The sequence below is a fragment of the Uranotaenia lowii genome, unplaced genomic scaffold (assembly GCF_029784155.1).
Source record: "Uranotaenia lowii strain MFRU-FL unplaced genomic scaffold, ASM2978415v1 HiC_scaffold_19, whole genome shotgun sequence".
Classification (NCBI taxonomy): domain Eukaryota; kingdom Metazoa; phylum Arthropoda; class Insecta; order Diptera; family Culicidae; genus Uranotaenia; species Uranotaenia lowii.
In genome coordinates, this window is record NW_026597965.1 from 144,656 (window position 1) to 163,157 (window position 18,502).

General features: G+C 44.2%; 1 protein-coding gene across 1 annotated transcript; it reads left to right on the top strand.

Moving 5' to 3' along the window:
- Nucleotides 1–15,941: 15,941 nt before the first annotated feature.
- Nucleotides 15,942–17,011, top strand: LOC129759561 (uncharacterized). The gene is made up of 2 exons (XM_055757033.1): nt 15,942–16,431; nt 16,496–17,011. Exons 1-2 carry the CDS (start codon nt 16,422–16,424, stop codon nt 16,831–16,833), a joined length of 348 nt encoding a protein of 115 aa, XP_055613008.1. The 5' UTR covers nt 15,942–16,421; the 3' UTR covers nt 16,834–17,011.
- The last annotated feature ends 1,491 nt before the right edge of the window (nt 17,012–18,502 follow it).

Genomic DNA, 18,502 nt, shown 5'->3' on the forward strand with positions numbered 1-18,502 from the left:
AAGTTACTCTAATCTGTATAAAAATCCATACACGCTAAGAAAATTATACATACTGTTTATGTAAAAAGTACATACTAAGAAGTTCGACAACTTTTACGTAGAAGTGAGTTTCAGAAATTACATACTTTGTCAGTTCTTTGTGTTCTACAAAACCCTCTCTGTAGAAAGAACTGCAATTTCAGTAAATTTGTAGTTGACGGCGTTTTGCATCTCACTCGCACCACCAAGAGTCAGTCTATGATTTGCATCCCACTTGCGCGCACATAACAACTTTTGCAAAACTGCCCGGCGAATCTTTGCGAAAAGATCGAAAATTGTTCGCTTTTTCGGTAAGTTTGAAAACATTTATAACTGCTGTATGTTTTTATAATTCTTCTCCATAATTTAAGGATAGTGGTTGGTTTCCTCTGGATCCAGAAGCGACATGAAACCGGACGATTCCACAATCTGATTTCAATAGTCCCAGCCGCAGTCAAGCGGAACAAAAAGGGTATGTACTTTTAATTATTTATTTTTTAACAATTTTGCTAACCATTTTTTGCTTCTACAGGATTTCTAACTTCTCCGGCCAGTCGGTTACTGAATCCCATAGAAATCCAGTCCCAAATTCTTGCCTAATGACACCAGCTCAAGGAACTGTCCCGAACTGGCCAATCAGCGTGTCTTCCAGTTTATCCACCATAGTATGGCCGATCCTGTTGTCCCCAGCGAAAAACTGTTCAATGAACCAACGAAGACAGTTTGCTAAAACTAACAGTTGGCCCGGAAATGATGGAGGTGATATCCAATCGAAAAAAAATCACTAGGTCTATTATTATTATATAATATAGCTTTAAAATTATAATTGATGGACAATAAATAGCATACTCAAAAAGAAATTGAATTTATTTTTGAAAGAAAATATCCCTGCTTCTTAATTCCAAATTAGAAACTTGATTTTTTCCTATTTTATGTGATTTTAACATACTTTTTAGTTCACAGAGCTCTACGTTCGTTTGCGTACTTTCTACATACTGGTATGTACCAGCCTATATTACATTATTTTCCGTACCACCATTTTTACATACTGGTGGCTTCCTGCACTTACGGGTTGTTTTGACTTCTTTTTACATACTTTTGTGTAAGATTTTCTAAGGGTGTACAGATTCGAGAAAAGTGTCTCCACTTAGTTTTATGTTTGGGCACTTTACACAGAGCGTGAGCAAAAAGCTTTTACACATTCGAAAGCTTTCAGCCAGTTACACTGAACAAAATCCGGCTATAGGGTTTATAAGGAATTTTAGTGTTTTCGCACTAAAAGAAAATCCAATACTTTTTACCAGTAGAAGATAGATTCATTTTATAAGAATTTCCAATGAATTTTAATTCGAGCCATAATGACAAAATTTATTGTTTTGGATAGTGAAATGAATGGTTTTATCAGCGCAATCAAATACGCTCGTAATTTGTTTTCCTTAATTTTATTTTTATTTTTTAAGAAAGTAGGTATTATTTACAACAGTTTGTTGGCGTATGTGATACAATCAGTGAGTTAGGTAATTTACAGTGTTAGCTTTAGAATCAAATTAAATTTTTCTGTATTGTAAGTTGCAAATACAACTCCTCCAAAATCGTTCGGAACATTGACACATAGGACGTAGATTGTATTCGGTCCCGGGACTTCCTGGCCCTGCTTCATCACTGCTATATGTTCATTCCCGGGTGCACAAATCTTCAGCCAGCTGAATGGTAGCTCAGTTATAAAGGAATCTTTTCAATCTGAAAAAAGCGAAGCGATTTATGAGAACTGTTTACCTTAACTCAATAGCCATAAATTTCCCAGACAACCAGAAGTCGTATTTTCTTTTACAGATTACATCGTATAGAATGTTATTCATACTCATTTTCGTATATCTGCACCTACAATGTGCGGTTCATGCATATTCTTTATCGTATTTAAAAGCATTGCATGATTTTATTTCGACAAGAAGAGAGACTCGTAGTTATGTACATATGAACTCGACCTTTGTGTACGACAATTCGCAAAAAATCCGTGGAACGACCGATATACGGTGATCAGCCGTGACTGAGAGATTTTGTCGTGCTATGCATTAAATAATTCGAAATAAAAAACGTATATAACTGCATTGTCTCGTAATAATGTGCATGCAATCGTATACCTTTGCAAATTAATTCGCATGTCTGATTTTCGTAAAACGTTTGCTGGCAATCGTAAAAGAAGACAAAAAAATTCAATAAAATCGTTTATGATAATGGGACATCGATGATTGGAATCGTATTAAAGGAGGCTTCAAAATGCTGATCTATTTTTAGATCATCGATGACGTGTTCTACGATTTAAAAGATTTTAGTTATAGAAATATACGATTTGCTTTTGGTTTAATGCCTTTGAAGCAAATCCCCTTGAATTTATATATTCCAGATAGCGTCGAGGAAGCATCATGAGCTGCAGATCCTATGGTCAAGGGATCAAGTCTAGGTCAGGCAATTAATAAATTTGTACGATATAAACTTGAATTTGGCGGCAAAAAAAGCGTTTTTTTTTTAAATAATCTTATTATTATTATTTTTGGGAATGAATAAACCAATTGGTTTAAAATACAAAAATAATAATAATCTTATTTTTATTCAACTGACGGAAAATGAGAGCCTTGCACTCAAGTCGCAAAAGACGACCAAATAAGTCGTCAAACTTTCCATATTGTTACGAAAAATGTCGTATATTACAACCTCAATCATCTATATGATGATGTAAATTGTCATAGTATATTCCAAAAAGAATCAGGGTAGTCGTAAATGATGCGCATGACAAGTCGTGCAAATCGTAATTTAATACAATCCAAATCAAGAATATGTTTGCTAATGTACCTATATGGCCTCCAAAATGATACGTATATACTGGTTTTGCTACATTATATACGATATGTTTACACGTATATTTGCACGTATATTTGCGTTGCGAATTCGAAATACCCACCAAATGGTTGTCTGGGTTCTTATTTACCTCCAGTTTTGTTTCAGCTTGAATTCTTCAAACTGGAATCGGAAGAGCTCCGATTTCCGTCTCATCTTTGTTTGAAATCGGTCGTTTCCAGTTCTGCGTGCGGTTTCTATTAGCTGGATGATGGCCTGTACCTTTTTCCGGTAATAGAAAGCATCAAACCGGTGGACCCAAGGGAATTGGATCCAGTATGATGAAGCGATGTTCCTTGGAAATCGAAAACACATCCGACAATTCAGCATACGTATTTTTCAGCTTGTTTGCCACAAGCTAGACTATAATTGGGTGATCTATTGGATGCCTAAAATTATAATTTTGTTTTTTTATACAAAAATACACAAGTTTATGTATTTAAAAACTTACCTTCACTAAATTGCAGCAGATAAAAAAGTATGATGACTTCCGGAAAGGATAATCCAACTGTCCAACAATCACTGATAAAGGTGATTTTCCATTGTTGCGTCTCGTCCCCCAGCGGGGGAACAATTTGCTTAGCAATTGTTGTTCCATCTGCCCAATAGAAGACGTTTAATTTCCTACATGAAATGAAATTGAAAAAATCATAAGCATTTTAAAGGTACTTTTACCAACTTACCAATTGAATAACAAACAAACTGAAAAATAACGACCGTTAAGAACACTGAATGGATGAATAACCATCCTCTGAGATGTACATTATACATAACTTCAAAATGCTAAAATTCGTTGGATTTTTTTGTATTTGATACTGATTATAACCAGCTGCTGAAATTCATTGGAATTTCCTTTATTTTGTACTGGATTTATCAGTATCTCCTATTACACATTGAATTTTGATTTTTATTGCATTGACTCTTTCAATTTCATAGCCAGATTTGGTTCAGTATTTATAGGAAATTCTTTTATTTGATACTGATTATAACAAGCTGCTTAGATTCATTGGAATTTCCTATATTTTTTACTGGATTATACAATAGCTCCTATTACACACTGTAATTTAAGATTTATTGGATTGACTCTTTAAATTTTATTGCCAGATTTGGTTCAGTGTAGTCAATTCTGTATATTTTGACATAGGGATGCCCATGCATTTTCAGAATTCGTTCAAAAAAGTAAAAAATAATGAAATTTCTCAAAAAAAAATACTAAAATGATTTCTCATGCGTAGCAATAAATACTTTATTGTCTATTCAATATAAGACCGGTCATCCTTGAGCCGGAACTTTGTTTTTTTTTCATTTTATTTAGATAGCCAACTTTTTTCTGCCAGCACACTTTATACATGGCGATGGCTCAACAGATATCGTCTCCTTTTTTTCCAGTGTTGCATTTAAGGTTAAAGCTAAGTTATTAGTCCTAAAAATATTTCACGATACGAGCGATTGGCAAAATGAACACATTAAAACCCATCCCCATATAGAGAAAAATCAGCGTGTTGTTATTGTTAAACCAAAATTGGTTAAAATGCGCCAAGCGTACTTTTTATGCCAAAAGTACCCAAAAATGAGGAAAGCAAACGCAGCGTGCAACAAGAGCTGTCAAACGGGCCACGCGGAAAAGATCGGCCATTTCGGAAAAAGTAAGTGGTGCTCGGACGTGTTGGTGGCTACAGGACGGCGTGCCTCAAAATTTTGCCGAAGGAAAAGCAGGTAAGCTAAAGCTTAGACCATGCAATCCACCGACCATTCCGCTCTAACCGGATATTTTCCCACCGCGCAGAAACCCGCTTCAGAGCGTATTCCCGGAAGGTTGACGACCAGTATCGGTGTCGCGGAATCGGCCGAAAATAAAAGAAAAAAAAAGAAGAAGAAAAAAGGTAAGCACTACCCTGCAGTGCGCCAACGTGCGTACACTAACCCACTCTGCCTTTTGACAGAAAACCGGAGAGACGAGCCGGCCAGAAGAGGCGGCATTAAAGAAAAAGAGCAGGAAAAGAAAAAGGAAAGAGCCGCAGGACCAAGTTGCGTAAGTGGAACAAATGCAACCCGTAGGCCAAAAATTTAACGCGTTTGTTTGCTTCCTCAGGGCTCTTTTTTTTCCCCCCTCACCTCAACTGCCTTCCGGCGCGGCAATCTCGGGCGAGCCGAAGAAAATCAGCAGCCCCCTGGTAGACCCCAGGAGGCGCCACAAGTGTAGGAACAAATCAACGAAAAGCAGCAGCCCCCTGGTAGACCCCAGGAGGCGCCACAAGTGTAGGAACAAATCAACGAAAAGCAGCAGCCCCCTGGTAGACCCCAGGAGGCGCCACAGGCGTAGGGCCACAGTTTCCGCAGTGCTGCCAATCGGCACTCCGAATCGCCGAGCAGCACAACAAAACTCGGAGGCCCCGGGACTCTGCCGTGAAGAAAAGTGGAGGTCTTCCGGCAGAGAGGGTCCACAAGGGAAAGCAACAGCACACGCAGCGCCACCAATCGGCCCCAGGCGTAGGGCGGCCGACCAGCAGCAACAGCGCCACCAATCGGCCCCAGGCGTAGGGCGGCCGACCAGCAGCAACAGCGCCACCAATCGGCTCCAGGCCTAGGGCGGCCGACCAGCAGCAACAGCGCCACCAATCGGCCCCAGACGTAGGGCGGCCGACCAGCAGCAACAGCGCCACCAATCGGCCCCAGGCGTAGGGCGGCCGACCAGCAGCGACAGCGCCACCAATCGGCCCCAGGCGTAGGGCGGCCGAATAGCGGAAGAGGCACGAGGTGCCACCCGATCGGCGCTCGGTCGAAAGGCGGCGGACGCATGCCGGGCAGGCGAGGTGCCGTACAGTGGGATCCATTCGGCGAAAATGCGGTGAGTACACGCTGGTTTGGGGAAGTGTGGGTGTGTCTTGCCATAATCCTTTGTAGCCATCATTTTTATTCATGTGGCATCGCCCACGAAAAGCCTCTTCATTACAAATGGCGCCCAACTAAAAACGAACCGTATTATTTTGTTCGTTTAATTTAATAAATATCATTAAATGTTATGATGATATTGTGATGATTATTATTACAGTTGAATTGTAAAAGCAACTGTTAGGTTTATTTTGATTTTCGCTCAAGTTTTTGTATCGTATCAAGTTGTTATTTTAATCTGTAAGTCCACTGAAAATATCTGGTTTTTGATCCAAATAAATGATGATGAATAAACAAATTGAGTTGTATCATCTTAATGATGAGGAGATGGAATATGAATTGGCCTTGCGCCATGTTACGAATCTAGCCCCATGCTCTAGAAGAGCTAGGGTGGTCAAGTTAAAAGCCCTTGTCCAAGAGGACACCCTTAGAGACACCATTTATGTTAATTCAGAACACGTAATGTCGCCGGAGTTGAACATCGAGGTCTGCCAGAGGGCAGTGGTAGAATTGAGAAATCATGTTGATTTAGCCACGCAGAATAGAAATGCCGATCAAATGGCTTGCGCGAAATCGAGATTGCTTCATTACCGGCAAAGATTATCACTGATTCCAGTGGTCGCGAGTTTAGAGGAAACGCGTAGGGTCGTGTGCGAGCTTGTAGAGACGCTGCTAGCTCAGATAGAGTGCGTGAACAGTGCAGTCAATATGGTGTTAAGTGAAACAGAAAACACTAGCCTTTCAACTAGTGTCCCAACCATCCAGGCAGAGAACAGTAGCAGTAGGGATGCCTGCGATGCGTTGACGATTCCACCGAGGCCACAAGCAGTCGGAAATGATGAAGGAGCACGAGCACGGATGCAAGAAGCGGATGTCGAGCCGTCTTCTCTTCCATTCCAAGAAGGCAGACAAGGACAGAGGGACTTGGAGGAAGTAATCATCCGGAGGTCGGGTAGTTCGGCTGGTCTGGCTGCTGTGAACGTTCTGGACGAACTGCGGTTCGACATTCAACAACGACAAAGGAGGCAGCAGCAGTTGAACGACAGCTTTACAAACCGAAGTGGTAGCAACTACGACAGGCGGATGCAGAAGGCGATTCACAATTGGCCTTTCAAGTTCCGAGGCGAAAAGGACACCACGTCCCTCAACATTTTCCTAGACCGAGTGGAGACGTTTGCCAGATCAGAGGGAATCGACGATCAGACACTTCTGGCTTCCATAAAGCACCTGTTGCTTGAAGACGCACTCGACTGGTACTCCAGAGCACTTGCCCAACGTCGCCTGTATTCCTGGCAAGCATTCAAGCAAGAAATTCGACGGGAGTTTCTGCCAAGCGGGTATGCTCAGATCCTGAGGCTGGAAGCCAGCTTTCGTTTTCAAGGTGCCAACGAAACGTTCGATAAGTTCTTCCGTGACATCTCTACACTATTCCGCTTCATCGATCCACCACTTACGGAAGAGGAGAAGTTGTTCATAGTCAAGAAAAATATGAACATGGACTATGCAACAATAGTAACAGCCGCTCAGCCAAAGACACTGATGGACCTGGTCAACGTCTGCAGCAACTTCGACGAAACAAGGCTATTGCTGAACCAGCAGCGCAGAATTCCAATTCCGCACAACCACTTACTAGAACCGAACTTCGCAACACCAGCAACAACAAGTCGGTCGCAGCAACACCAGCAGCAGCGTTTCGGGAGATTGCAAGCAGTGGAGGCGGACGAGCAGTTGTACGGAGCCACATCATACTCAGCACCATCGCATCGGCTTCCAATACAACAGCCACGCTTCAACAGAGTACATGCGGTGGAGAACGAGGCCCAGCAAGGTGCGGCTTCAACGTCAGCTATCCAAACTGAAGCAGATCTAGTGGATCCAGAAGAAGCAAACGGTTTGCAAGGGGACTTCAACCAGCTGTACGAGCAAGTTTGTGCCATGAAGCTTCAACTGGAGCGCAGATCGAATCGTTTCAATACAGGACTACAGCAGCAACACTCTCAACAACGACCGGAACAGCGTCAGCAACCGCCTACAACTTCGGCAGGTCTGAACAATTTGGTGAATCGGCAAGGCAGTCAAGCGGAGAGCTATCGAATACAACATCCGTTGCAACAGCAAGCTAAATGGGCTCCGCGACAGCAGCCTCAACAGCAGCAGCTTCAACAACAGCAGCAGCCTCAACAGCAACAGCTTCAACAGCAACAGCTTCAACAACAGCAGCCTCAACGGCAATTCCAACAGCACTATCAACCACAGCTCCAGAACCAGCAGCTTCAGCAAGCAGGCAGCAATATGTACGATCTAGATCCTGTTCAGCATGCAGCGTACCGTCCAGCGCTTTGCTGGAACTGCGATGAGGAGGGGCATAGGTTTCCGGATTGCACGAAGGCACAGGCAATTCTCTTTTGCTACAGATGCGGTCGAAAAGGTTACACGTTACGCAGCTGTCTTGTTTGTAACAGCGAAGCGGAAAACGCCGCAGCGAGGAGGTGGTAGATGGAGGGCCAGATTCTTCGCAACACAGCTATCAACCTTCAATACCTCCCGACTTACTAGACATCAACTCTATCATTATCAATCCCGGACATGACAATCGTCCACACGCCGTTTTGGACGTTCTTGGAAAGAAAGTTACAGCTTTGTTGGACAGTGGCGCAAACTGTTCGTTGTTAGGTGGCAATAAAGCACAGATTGTAGAAGAGCTGGGACTACGAAAAGAAGCATTGAGCGGTGGGATCAAGACAGCGGACGGAACGCCACACCAGATCAATCACTTCACACGTCTGCCAATATCGTACAACAATCGAAGCGAAATCTTGCCGGTTCTTCTCGTGCCTAGCTTGCCAGATTGCGCTATCATGGGCATGAACTTCTGGCAAACGTTTGGCGTCAAGGCAGTGTGCTTCTCGATAATGAACAATGAAATTGAACAAGATGCAGAACCGATGAAGGCGCTTTCACCAGAACAGCAAAAGCGACTAGACCAAGTGGTACACATATTTCCGAAGGCAGAAGATGGTAAACTAGGTAGGACGCAGATCTACGAACATCAAATCGACGTCGGAAATGCGCCACCAAGGAAACAACGGTACTACCCAATGTCGCAGTACGTCCTAGCGGAAGTTAACAAAGAAGTCGACCGAATGCTATCCCTAGACGTGATCGAAGAAGCAGTGTTCTCACCGTGGAACAATCCACTGGTAGCGGTGAAGAAGAAAGATGGCAGATACCGGGTATGTTTAGACGCAAGACACCTGAACTCAATCATGGTGAACGAAGGTTATCCGATACCGCAGATCTCCGCAATCATCAATAACCTCGGAGGATGCTCGTACATATCTTCAATTGACTTGAAGGATGCCTTCTGGCAAATGCCGCTCCAACAAAAGTCACGACCCTTAACAGCATTCACGGTACCATCCCGTGGTCACTACCAATTTAAGGTTGTTCCTTTTGGCATCTGTACGGCAAGTCAAGGACTCGCAAGACTAATGACACATCTTTTCGCGGACATGGAGCCATTCGTTTTTCATTATTTGGACGACATTATTATCTGCTCCAAAACGTTTGACGAACACGTAGCAGTTCTTCAGGAAGTGGCAACCAGACTACGTCAGGCGAATCTCACCATTTCTCCGGAAAAATCCAAGTTCTGTCGCCAACGCATAAAATATTTGGGCTACGTTCTCAGTGAAGGAGGATGGAGGGTCGACGAGGAAAAGGTGGAGAGCATCGTCAAATTTCCAGTTCCAAATACACGAAAGGAGGTTCAAAGATTCCTAGGCTTATGCGGATGGTATCGACGCTTCATTCCGGAGTTTTCACGAATTGCTGCACCAATCACGGAACTCACGAAAGCCAAGATCAAATTTCGATGGACAACAGCAGCAGAAGAAGCTTTTCTCAAACTCAAGTCAGCTCTAGTCACCGCGCCAGTACTTGCGATGCCGGACTATACAAAACCGTTCTCAATAGCATGCGACGCTAGCGATGTCGCGATTGGTGCTGTATTGACGCAGGACATCGAGGGAGAAGAACACCCGATCAGTTATTTTTCCCAGAAGCTATCTTCGTCGGAGCGAAAATACACAGTTACAGAAAAGGAGTGCTTAGCAGTTATTCGTGCTATAGAAAAGTTTCGTGGGTATATAGAAGGGGTACGCTTCGTCGTCTATTGTGACCATTCCGCCCTCAGCTACCTGAAAACTTTAAAGAACCCCACAGCCTTGATGAGCAGATGGCTTTTGAGACTCAACGCGTTCGACTTCGAAATCAGGTACCGGAAGGGCAGCTGCAACACCGTACCAGATGCGCTATCCAGAGTAGTCTGTTCGCTAGTGTTTTCGATTTCCGAGGAAAATGATCCATGGTACAAGAACATCGTCAAGCAGGTGGAAAGGAAAGGCGACAAATATCCCGATTTCCGTATCGCGAACAACGAGCTCTACAAAAATTGTCATTGTAAGGATGAGGCTGGTTTAATCACGCATCGATGGAAGAAAGTAGTCCCGGAAAACCACCGAGCAGAACTCATTCGGCGATACCACGACGCACCATCAGCAGCGCATCTAGGCTTCCAGAAGACGTGGCACAAACTACAGCAGCACTATTACTGGCCGAAGATGCAGGACAACGTCGCCCGTTACGTCAAAGCATGCAGTACGTGCAAGGCTAGTAAAGCGCCCAATATAAGAATGATGCCGCAGATGGGGAAGCTCAAGCCAGCGAAGGTCCCGTGGGAGCTAATTTCTATCGATTTCGTCGGACCGTTAACCAGATCCAAGAAAGGCAACACTGTGCTGCTAGTAATTGTCGACTGGATCACGAAATACGTCATCGCTCACCCGATGCGAGCCGCTGATTCGAGCAAGATGGTCGAGTTTTTGGAAGAAAAGGTGTTCCTCAAGTTCTCCAGACCAAGGATTATTTTATCAGATAACGGCAAGCAGTTCGAGTCGCAGGTGTTTCGGGCGCTGCTAAGCCGTCACAACATCATCCACATGAAGACCGCTTTCTACGCACCGCAGGTCAACAACGCCGAGCGAGTGAACAGAGTTCTTATCACTTGTGTTCGATCGTTGTTGGAGGAAGATCATCGAGAGTGGGACAAGAACCTGGCCGCCATCACCGCAGCTATCAACAGTGCGAAGCACGAATCAACCGGAGTCAGCCCGCACTTCGCCAACTTCGGCAGGGAACTTCTGTTGCACACGGACCTCTACACTCTGCAGGACTTAAACGTGTCGGACGATCCAAAGGTCGCGCAGGAGATGCGGCTATCCACGATCAACAGGATTCACAAATTCATCCAACAGCGGATCAAGAAGACCCACGAGAAGACAAAGAAGCGCTACGATCTACAAAAGCGGACTGTGTCCTTTCAACCGGGCGAGCTAGTATGGCGCCGCTCGTTTGTTCTTTCTTCGAAGACGGACCATATCAACAAGAAACTGGACCCCAAATTTATTCCAGCTATCGTTAAAGAAAAGCTGGGAGCCAATCTCTACACTCTGGAGGATGTCGTCACCGGAAAGCGAGGTCGCTACCACGTGAAGGATATCAAACCAGACTAGTATTCAAGCTATGTAAGCAACAAAGCTGACCACAAGCTCACTCGGAGCACAAAACACGAAATGGAGATGGCTGAAGGACCAACAACATCATCTTTGAAACCTCGCCCCCAACAACTCGGAGTAAATTATACAGAACTCTTCCATTCGAACAACTCAATGAAGCACAGCTGATGCTAATTCGTCGCTAGGACACCGACGAACACAACGAAGTAGGCGTTTATGAAGGAGACAACGGCCTTGCGCGGGACCAGCGTCGGCTGAATGGACTCTGAGAACTCTGCCAGGAAGTTCGTCAGAATTTGGAGAGGGCTGGCAACCTTGCGTGGGATTGCCGCCACTCATTGTCCAGAATGCAATCCTGTCATCTGAAGCAGCGTAGCAGCGCTGGGGATAGTAGTACTGGTGAGCCACCGTAGCCAGGCGCTACACACCATCGCAGAGAACCCATCCAGGTTCGGGATATTGGAATGTTCGGAAAGTCAAGTACAGCAGCTCCAAACACCACGTCGCTGCAATTGAAAGGATTGTCAGGACATCAAGAAGAGGATTCAGCACCATAGAATACAGTTAAGCGAAGAAGTTGTGAGGAGTAGACATCATGACGGCCGCTACTACCATATCGACTATCTCTCGCTAACTGTCAAAAGCCACACGCCCATAATCCAGCTATGACCGCTACCCAAGGTAGTCAACAAGAGCCTAACGAGGTCAAAACACGCCAGTCGTTACTACCACAAACAGGAGATCATCCACCAACCCCAAAAATCTCCGAATCAATACAAAAACCCTTCAGCTATGACCACAGCCAAAGCCTGTCAACCAAGCGCAACAGCGCAGAAAATACCGTTAGGCCGATCGGGAAAAATCGTGCATCTGGAAAACGCAGTGAGCAATATCTCTTATCTACCTCCTCGTGAGTACAGTAACAAGTCTAGCTATGTCCGCTACCCAAGGTTGCCAACAAAAGCATCGCCGATGCGGAAAACACGTTCATCGTCAGCACCACAACCATCTGCTTTGCTCGACGACTCCGGAAGAAGGGCCCGTCTGAGGGAGCTCATTCGCAGCAGCAGCAATATCCGATTTTGTCCCGCTAACACGAACCCTGCTTATTCAGCACAGTATCAACAGGACGAATCAGGACAACGCCCAGGGTAGCTTGAAAGAGGTTGCAAGATTCCTGCTGACTTTCTCCTAGTCCGGAGGACCATAGCTGACCAGGCTTCCCAGAAATAAGAAAACCGAACAAGTACATCCACAAGGACCTCCCGATTAAGACTACCCGATTAAGACCTCCCGATTAAGACTACCCGATAAAGACTACCCGATAAAGACTACCCGATCATGACTACCAGATCAAGACCATCTTCAATCAACCATGACAACTCCCGATTAAGACTTCCCGATCAAGACTATCTTCAACCAACCATGTCAACTCCCGATTAAGACTTCCCGATTAAGAATATCTTCAACCAACCATGTCAACTTCCGATTACGACCTCCCGATCAAGACGAAATTCTCAAAAGTTATCTACCAACTTTGTCAAAACCACAAGCTATGAGAACACCATCTACCATGGTCCACACCCCAAAATACGCGCAGCGGAACCACAAATTACCCTCGCCTGAAATGGTGTCGACAGTTCAACTGTCCGATTCAGACTTGACCACAAATCACCAACCTCACAAAATGATACATAATGGATCATGCACAGTTGTCAAGGGGGTTGCCAAGGAAATATCAAAAGGAACGCGATCTGGAGGCGCGGTATAACCTCTATTCCGGGCCCTTGGTAATTAAGAGGATTAAATCCCTCTTTTCCTTAGACTTCTGTTGCTCTTAGTATAAACCAGTTAAGTTCCCACCTAAATTTCGTTTGTTAAGTTCTATTTGTAAGATCTAGGTTATTATCTCTATCAATAACCATTTGATTTTGGATTTTCGTATGCTGCTGAGGTGGATGTTATTAAGTAGATTGTTTTAAGGATTCGAAGGAGTTTCTTTCTGCCAGATATACTGGTAATGATCGACACATTTGCCATAACTTGTTGGCTTAAATTTTGTTGGATTCTGCCAAGATTCGTTGGCGTAGAGATATAGTTTATTGTCTTTAGTTTTGAAGAAACTCACCACTGCAGGGTGACATCAGTACGAGGTTTTCTCGACACAGCCGTCGATTTTCATATCTCCTTCGAACTCCTAGTGGCGTGATTATGAATTTTTCATGGATCCTTATCATGATCCATGAAAAATTCTACCAAAGCAGCAATGTTGTGTTGCATTTAAGGTTAAAGCTAAGTTATTAGTCCTAAAAATATTTCACGATACGAGCGATTGGCAAAATGAACACATTAAAACCCATCCCCATATAGAGAAAAATCAGCGTGTTGTTATTGTTAAACCAAAATTGGTTAAAATGCGCCAAGCGTACTTTTTATGCCAAAAGTACCCAAAAATGAGGAAAGCAAACGCAGCGTGCAACAAGAGCTGTCAAACGGGCCACGCGGAAAAGATCGGCCATTTCGGAAAAAGTAAGTGGTGCTCGGACGTGTTGGTGGCTACAGGACGGCGTGCCTCAAAATTTTGCCGAAGGAAAAGCAGGTAAGCTAAAGCTTAGACCATGCAATCCACCGACCATTCCGCTCTAACCGGATATTTTCCCACCGCGCAGAAACCCGCTTCAGAGCGTATTCCCGGAAGGTTGACGACCAGTATCGGTGTCGCGGAATCGGCCGAAAATAAAAGAAAAAAAAAGAAGAAGAAAAAAGGTAAGCACTACCCTGCAGTGCGCCAACGTGCGTACACTAACCCACTCTGCCTTTTGACAGAAAACCGGAGAGACGAGCCGGCCAGAAGAGGCGGCATTAAAGAAAAAGAGCAGGAAAAGAAAAAGGAAAGAGCCGCAGGACCAAGTTGCGTAAGTGGAACAAATGCAACCCGTAGGCCAAAAATTTAACGCGTTTGTTTGCTTCCTCAGGGCTCTTTTTTTTCCCCCCTCACCTCAACTGCCTTCCGGCGCGGCAATCTCGGGCGAGCCGAAGAAAATCAGCAGCCCCCTGGTAGACCCCAGGAGGCGCCACAAGTGTAGGAACAAATCAACGAAAAGCAGCAGCCCCCTGGTAGACCCCAGGAGGCGCCACAAGTGTAGGAACAAATCAACGAAAAGCAGCAGCCCCCTGGTAGACCCCAGGAGGCGCCACAGGCGTAGGGCCACAGTTTCCGCAGTGCTGCCAATCGGCACTCCGAATCGCCGAGCAGCACAACAAAACTCGGAGGCCCCGGGACTCTGCCGTGAAGAAAAGTGGAGGTCTTCCGGCAGAGAGGGTCCACAAGGGAAAGCAACAGCACACGCAGCGCCACCAATCGGCCCCAGGCGTAGGGCGGCCGACCAGCAGCAACAGCGCCACCAATCGGCCCCAGGCGTAGGGCGGCCGACCAGCAGCAACAGCGCCACCAATCGGCTCCAGGCCTAGGGCGGCCGACCAGCAGCAACAGCGCCACCAATCGGCCCCAGACGTAGGGCGGCCGACCAGCAGCAACAGCGCCACCAATCGGCCCCAGGCGTAGGGCGGCCGACCAGCAGCGACAGCGCCACCAATCGGCCCCAGGCGTAGGGCGGCCGAATAGCGGAAGAGGCACGAGGTGCCACCCGATCGGCGCTCGGTCGAAAGGCGGCGGACGCATGCCGGGCAGGCGAGGTGCCGTACAGTGGGATCCATTCGGCGAAAATGCGGTGAGTACACGCTGGTTTGGGGAAGTGTGGGTGTGTCTTGCCATAATCCTTTGTAGCCATCATTTTTATTCATGTGGCATCGCCCACGAAAAGCCTCTTCATTACACCAGTTTGGTTCCGGAGTTTCTGAAACCCAACACCATTGGTGTCAGGAATATTACGATGTCGGGTTCAAGTGACACCAGAGTTCCGTTAATAATCCGAATAGTTTGGTCTTTCCTGAAAAATAAATTAATTAATAAGATAAGGAAAAACTGGATGTAATAAAGCTACTTATTTTGGCAGAATTGGTCGATGCCGGTCCGTCGAAGTTTGTACTGGGTGACGATGCGGATTGACTTCAAGTATTTTCCGGACAAATCTATAGTCTCTTATTCTGGATCGTTTCCAGCTTTACCTGCGCTTTCTATCCTCGTTTTCTTACGAAGAGCTTCCTCGGCACTGGTGCACCCCATCAAACATCTATGCTGCAGGTCGAAAAAAAAAAACAAATTGGAAAGTCAGAACAAATGGATGCAACTAATTTGAAGTGTCTTACCTTTTTTAACTAGCTGATTATGCCACCGTCAGAAAACCACCAAATCCATCACTGATGAAACATCCGAATCACCTGCATAATCCTGAACTGCCGAACCAACTGTTTCCGGATCTTGCCGGCTCTCTTTTGTCAGCTCAGATCCATTCTCAATATTCTTGATATTTCGGTTCCGGAGAGTTTGCCAGCTGAACATCTAAAAAGAAAACTATTTAGAGGCGGAACAGTTTCGAATACTTTTGCGAAAGTTTTCCTCCGCATACGATTGATGTTTTTAATTTTACTTACCAGATTTTCGTTAACAATTTTCGATGCAAACACGAACGAGGGCCCGAAATAAATAATCAAGTCAACGAATAAATCATTCAAACAATTATTTTTCCGGCTATCAATTGCCAAATTTGAAAAAAATATTAGCAGCTAACTTTTCGACGGCGCCGCGCGAATAGTTTTGACATCCCCTTTCTACATAATTCCAACAACACACGCTCATTTTGTTATAACCATTTATGGTTCTTAAATAACCATTTTATGATATTTACTTCAGAACCGTCAATATGGTTATTTTGCAACAATTTTTCTAGAAAGAATTTTAACCATTTTGGCAGTTTTCGAGTATTAACCAGAAAATGGTTGAATAATTTGATATCGCCATTTTGAAAGCGGTAATTGCAGTCGGACGACCATAAAGCAAATTTTTTTCTTCCGCGGAACAGCATCCAGTTTCCAGAAAAATCGGTTCTGGAAATCGTGGAAACTTCGGATTTGTAGGAGATGGAGAAAGGTAAGTGATATATATCTTCCAATTATTTGTCGATCCCAACATTATAAACAAAAAAAAATTTCAGGATCGGTATCCGGTGATGACGCCGGTTTAGGCACGGCAGATACACCAACAACATTCAATAGGACGAGGACTTACTCACCGGTCCATCGTTACCAGCCACAGCTAATGGAAGTACAACAGGAATTGTGTTTCACACCATCCGGAAGGAGCTGGAACGGGTCGGAATGTATGGAAACCTTCAGATTATTCGCCAGACTCCACCCTCACCCCGTTAAGGATAGCAGACTAGTGAATAATGGATTGGCCATTCCGCAAGAGCTCGTTTCCACCCATCCCGGTAGCACTCGTGGGGGAATTTTACTTTTGCTACCAGGTGATTCGGCTACTGTTTTGCTTTAATTAAAAGGCTATCAAACTATTATAATGGGCCATAGTTTATAAGTATTATCATAATGTATAAGAAATAAAATTACTATCCTGATGACTCTTGTTTTTCTTAATTCCTTCGACAATTGTTATCAATTTTACAAATTGCATAAAACAGCTCTTGCGGTTGAAAAATAATCATTTTTCAATTTCTACGGTAATCTTTCTTACGGATAAAAAATAACCATATTTCTACTTCTCCCCGAAAAGTCATTTTATGGGTTCTCATGAAGAACTCATAAAATGACATTTCCCGGGAAAAGGTCAAAAATGGTTATTTTTGAAACATATATGGTTTAATAGTTTCTAGCGTGCAGCTAACTTTTTATACAGAGCTGAATAAACGAGTTTTAGCTCAGATTTGTATATCGGCAATCCAAAGTTACTCAAAATTGAATTGGGGATATACAAATTTTGAACAACAACCGCACACGCTAACTTTTGGCTACCCCTTAACGAATACTTTTGACCCGTTATTCGATAAGACTGGGAGAACTCCTTTTTACGGATAAAGTCGCTTAACCCTTTAAGGGGTACTCAGCCTGATAACGCTTGTAGCGGATGAAAATTACCCCTTATTTCAAACGGTTGCAGCGGGTGATAATTACCCCTTATTTAAAACGCTTGCATTCGTTGGAGCAGTTGCTTCTGGCAAAAAATGAAACATGCATGGAATAAAAATTCGAAACAAAGTAAAACAATTTCATATATATCACACGGTTTATTCAAACATGCACTAAATGACCACAATCACAAGTCATAAACCGTTCGAAATTTCCTTCGACTTCGACTTTCCTTGTTTTGGCATCTGGGGCGTGATTTTTTTGTAAATTATTTATTTGAAACGGCTCATACCTTTAGGCTTTAAGGAGCCAAACTCGTTTTGTTTGATTACAATTGTGTACTTAGATCTAGTTCACTTTTTTTTTTTTTTTTTGAAGAAAAAGAAAGATAGAAAGGGAAATATGAAAATAAAGAGAATTATAGTCGAAGATCGATAGCTTTTAGGAAAAGGTATATCTCGAACATATAGTCCAAGTCCATCATACCTAATACATCCCTCACTGGAACGTCGGGTGGTTTTCCTCGGGCCCGAAGGGAATCTATAAAGTTCGCTCTGGCGAATAGGTGGTCCTCACACGACCAAACGATATGCTCGATGTCATGGTAACCTAGACCACATCCGCATAAATTGCTGCCAGCAATATTTAAACGATAGAGTACCGCATTCATGGAATAATGATTGGACATGAGACGGGAAAATATACGAATAAAATCCCGAGTCAGGTTCAATCTATTAAACCAGGGTTTAAGGCTTACCTTTGGGATAATCGAGTGGAACCACCGACCCAACTCATCCTCGTCCCATCTACGCTGCCAGTTGACAAGAGAGTTTCTTCGAGCCAAGAAGTAAAATTCGTTGAATACGATTTCACGCTGGTAAATGTTGCCTTCCATCGCACCCACTTTTGCAAGGGAATCTGCCCTCTCATTGCCTGCTATTGAGCAATGTGAGGGGACCCAGATAAAGGTGATAGAAAAGCAACGTCTTGATAAAGTGGTCAATATATCTCGTATCATTTCGAGGAAGTACGGCGTGAATTTTCCTGGTTTTATAGAGCGGATTGCTTCAACAGAGCTG